The sequence below is a fragment of the Helianthus annuus genome, chromosome 17, assembly GCF_002127325.2.
Source record: "Helianthus annuus cultivar XRQ/B chromosome 17, HanXRQr2.0-SUNRISE, whole genome shotgun sequence".
NCBI classification, from domain to species: domain Eukaryota; kingdom Viridiplantae; phylum Streptophyta; class Magnoliopsida; order Asterales; family Asteraceae; genus Helianthus; species Helianthus annuus.
In genome coordinates this window covers 87683931-87688512 of record NC_035449.2, presented here as the reverse complement: position 1 = coordinate 87688512, position 4582 = coordinate 87683931, and the positions used below count along the sequence as shown (strand labels likewise).

At 36.0% G+C, this 4582-nt stretch overlaps 1 protein-coding gene across 1 annotated transcript; it reads left to right on the top strand.

Annotated features, from left to right (window-relative positions):
- Positions 1-420: 420 nt before the first annotated feature.
- Positions 421-3832, top strand: LOC110920617 (expansin-B3). Its single transcript, XM_022164791.2, has 4 exons — positions 421-748; positions 1468-1774; positions 2120-2249; positions 3113-3832. The coding sequence occupies exons 1-4, from the start codon at positions 580-582 to the stop codon at positions 3308-3310; spliced, it is 804 nt and encodes a 267-aa protein (XP_022020483.1). The 5' UTR covers positions 421-579; the 3' UTR covers positions 3311-3832.
- The last annotated feature ends 750 nt before the right edge of the window (positions 3833-4582 follow it).

Genomic DNA, 4582 nt, shown 5'->3' with positions numbered 1-4582 from the left:
ATGTAACAACATAACACGTGGTTTGTAAACAAAAGGTCAATCTAGCATAATTCGATTATAACACAACAAATTTATTAAAGCGTTTCTTACACTTACTTATTAAAGTGTAACTATTTACACTCATCATCACTATAACCCCTAAAAAGCAAAAGAAAAAAAATAGTTAACCACTTTAACAATATTCAACTAACAACTTCCTTAACCAAAAACTAAAAATAAAATAAAAACAAATAACTAAAAACAGGGTCCGGTCCTCACCGACACCACCAACACTGAACAGTCCGGATTTGACGCCTTAACTGCCGTTGGGCCCCATCTAAAAGAAAGTGGCACGACCGTAAATACCCAAAATCAACCAGGACACAATTGCCACTCCCCTTTACAACCCGAGTTATATACCGGTGTTGAAACCCCAGTAGTTCTGACACTGTGGAACTCTAACTCTGTTAACCCACTGTCGGCACTCTCTTTCTCTCTCTAATTTGCCTCTTAACTGTACCTTGTGTTCTCCGTCACCGGCCGGACATTTTCTCCGACACGGTTGTCAGTTTTTTTTTTTTTTTTTTTTTTTTTTTCACAATGGTGTTTGTTACATCGAATTTGACCCGCATTGTGTTGTGGTGGTTTACGACGGTGGTGTTTTGGTGCTCGGAGATCTCCGGTGCGAAGGTGAAACATGTTACTAGCTCACATTGGCTTCCGGCCACTGCCACGTGGTACGGCAGCCCCGAAGGCGATGGCAGCGATGGTAAATAAAGTTTTACTCGTTTATGTTTTAATTAATTTCTGGGCAATTTCATATATCCTCTTTATTAAACTTGTGTTTTGTAATAATAGGTAATAAGTAATTTTAGAATTTAGAGATGATATATGAAATTCCCACGGTAATTTGACTCATTTATGTTTTAAGTATTTTTACTGATGAAATGTCAATTGTCTAGTTCATTTTCATTAAACCGGCTCGGATTTTAGCCAGAGCGAAGTACAGAAGGGGGGGGGGGGGTTTGCTCAGTAGTGTTATACATATAGTTTTCGTATAGAAATTTTGGCTATATACATTTTCGACCCCCGGTTCTATAGAAATTTTTGGGTATATACGTTTTCGACCCTCCGTCATTCGGGACAAGTTTCGCCACTGATTTTAGCTACCATTAGTGCAACCGGAACCTTTTTTTTTATCGAGGGTCACAATAAGGCTTTTTTTTTTTTTCTTGATCGGCTATAACTAAAGGATCCAAATAATGTCTTATATTATAAAAGTAAAAAAAATCAAATTTAATATATAAAAATTCAACAATTTCTTGTGGGTTAAAGGACCTCTTTACAATGCTTTGTTCCACCTTTATTTTAGGACAGGATTTTAGGGGATATATGTGTTCCTAGTTAAAAAATAAAAATAAAATAATATAAGTAAAAAAGATAAATTGATAATTTTGTGTGTGTAAGAAACTAATTCTACTTGCGCAGGTGGCGCGTGTGGGTACGGATCTCTGGTGGATGTGAAACCGTTTCGGGCGCGTGTGGGAGCAGTGAGTCCGATTCTGTTTAAGGGTGGTGAAGGGTGTGGGGCCTGTTACAAAGTGAAGTGTTTGGATAAATCGATTTGTTCCCGCCGGGCCGTGACGGTTATTATAACCGATGAATGTCCCGGCGGATACTGCTCTGGTGGAAAGACACATTTTGACCTTAGCGGTGCCGCTTTTGGTCGAATGGCGGTAGCCGGTGACCACAGCCAGCTTCGTGACCGTGGTGTGCTCAACATTGTTTACCGCCGGTATTTTTGCTATTCTTTTGCGGCTATACTTATTTAACGGTCTTCTAGTTTTCTTTTTTGTTTTTTTGTGTTTAGTTTTTTTTTGTTGAAAAGAATTATTTAGTTAAATGACCTCATTCTTTCAATATATGTCATTAAAAGCCCACCACAATTTTGGAATGACGAAAACCACCCTATTTAATATTGTGGATGTTTGCTACTACAGGTAAAAGAATTAAAAATTCATATAAATAAAATGTATTTAATATTAATAAAAGTTTTGTTTTTAAATTCTATATGTATCTTAATTACCGTTAAAATTATTGAATTCGATCTAACTATGGCATTTTATTTTATAAATTGTAGAACACCGTGTAAATACCCTGGTAGAAACATCGCCTTTCATGTAAACGAAGGATCCACGAATTATTGGCTTTCGCTTTTGGTCGAATTCGAGGGTGGAGATGGTGATGTTGGATCTATGCATATAAGAGAGGTAAGCTTTTCATAATTGGTTTTTTTCTCCTTTCGGTTCAGTTTCGAGTCGTAGTCAAATTTAGTTACAAAACCGATTCGATTAACTAACACAGCAAGTAAGGAATAAGTTAAGGAGTTGAAGAATGTGGTTTGTAAAGATGGGCAAAATAGTCAAAAGAAACTACTTTATAAGCAGCTTTTTAAATAAATAAAACACACTCTTTCATAAAAGAAGCATGTTGATATCCGAATATGTCGGATACACTCTTGTACCTTAACGTACAACCTTTTACAGCATAGAGTACAAGTTGTTAGAACTACTATGTAGTTGTTTTTGGTTCTTGTGGATCTCGTTATAACTAGAATAATACAGAAAACTGAAACGTACTGCACATAATAATATAATAATAAACGAGATATTTATTTTTAAAGCCCATAATATCATAATCATAAAAATAATATAGTTGTGTATCCATTAAGTCAGAAAAATATATTTGATTAATCAACTTAAAGTCGTTAGTGGCGGTTTTATTGTGATCCAAGTGCTTTCCCATTTTGTGCTTGATTGATAAATTTTGAATTAATATATTGTACCACTTATTTCCAACCAGCATTTCTTTTTTCAGTTACTATTTTTTAAATATTAAATTATTAATAATAATATCATTTTGGGATCAAACAAAAATATGAATTAAAATAGCACAAGCGGGGTTTGAGTTTTTAATTTTAAGGCTACATGATCTCATTAGTTTGTTGGGTATTGATGGGATCTCATTTGATATCAATAATGGGTTTTCACGATAAAAAAAAATGTTAGCTCTGATTTGTCACGTATTCATATTGGGTTAGATATTGAGTGTGTTTATGTGTGTGAATCAACAGGCGCATTCGACCGAATGGCTAAAGATGAGCCATGTTTGGGGTGCAAATTGGGTGATTGTGAGAGGACCACTCAGAGGACCATTCTCGGTCAAACTCACCACGCTCTCGACCGGAAGAACTTTGTCGGCAAGAGATGTAATTCCAGGCAACTGGGCTGTTAAAGCCACGTATACCTCGCGTCTTAACTTTTCTCCCTAACCGAAAAAATCTTAATCAAAGGGTTCTTTCTGATATCCCAAAATGAAAAACATAAAAAAAAATGTTTTTCTTACCTTTATAAATTTGACATTATAAAATAAGAAGTAAATCCCCATATTACCCTTTTCATCCCAAGGTTAGAAAGGTAATTTTAGCCTCACCACACCAATATATCCGTTATCAGTTGGGTGTTTTTTTCTCTGGGAGATGAAAATGGAAAAAAGTAACCGTTGGGAGTGGGTACCGTTTGGCTTTATGTATGGTGTGTGCAAGTCAAGTGGTTATATTGTAATTTAGTGTTGGTTTGAGGGTATTTTGCAGCCCCTCTCCAAAGGGAGAGTGAGCGCGCTTTTTTTCTTTTTTCTTTTTATATATGTAAAACTTTGATAGGGTGCGAGGTTGTGTGGGCCTTTTGGTCATTTCAAATAGGTTTGTGTTGGGCCCTATGTTTGTTTGGTTGTTATGTGTAAGGTGTTGAATCAATGAATTGAATGTAATATGTAAAACCTTTGGCTTCCTTTTTATCATTTTGTGTTTTATCATAGATAACTTAACAACTAATAAACTACCTTTACATAACTAAAGAATTGACTTTTAAAAGAAATGATAACAAAAGATCTTAAAAACCATATCAATGCCTCCACCACACACACACCTTCAACACCATGTCACCCTCACCACTTTCAAGCTCACTTTGAGAGACTTTCTTTTTCCAACTTGGCATTTGCTTTCAAACCCACGATGTCTTGCAGCTCACCTTTTCCACACATGGCACATGGTAATTGTTGCTACAACTATCTGCCTAGTTAGAAAAGATCACACATTTACTTTAGAAAGGATCTCGAGGCCGAAACCTTAAGCACCTCCTTTGACGTTGAAGTCTACATTTCGTAAAAGGTAAAAGTGGTATGGTATTAGCAGTCTGAAGTTAATATTTCATAGTGCTTATGTAAAAGGTGTGTGTAGATGGAGAGAGGGTCGGAGAAGGAGGGGAACCAAAAAAAGGGGGTTGTCTTCGCTTTTACCAGTTGAGAATTATGTCAATTGTAATAGGTTTAATTTGTGTGAGTCCAATCATAAATGTCGAGTTTAAGTGGTACGTCTATGGTTAGCTTAGTCTAACATGATTTAATATTGTGTATAATATGCAAGGCGTGCACCACTAGCCGACTTTGCATATTCATGCTTCTTTCTCGTTGCTTTTGCTTCGTCGTGTTAAGTGCTCCTGTGATTTGTAATGAATGTCAAGAGTTGTATGGCGTTTTGTCAATA

What these genes read in the sequence shown, in the direction of transcription:
- LOC110920617 (XM_022164791.2), top strand. Translation starts at nt 580, where the DNA reads ATGGTGTTTGTTACATCGAATTTGACCCGCATTGTGTTGTGGTGGTTT. An exon ending in CGAAGGCGATGGCAGCGATG is followed by an intron (nt 749 to 1,467) that starts GTAAATAAAGTT and finishes CTACTTGCGCAG; the next exon opens with GTGGCGCGTGTGGGTACGGA. An exon ending in GATCTATGCATATAAGAGAG is followed by an intron (nt 2,250 to 3,112) that starts GTAAGCTTTTCA and finishes GTGAATCAACAG; the next exon opens with GCGCATTCGACCGAATGGCT.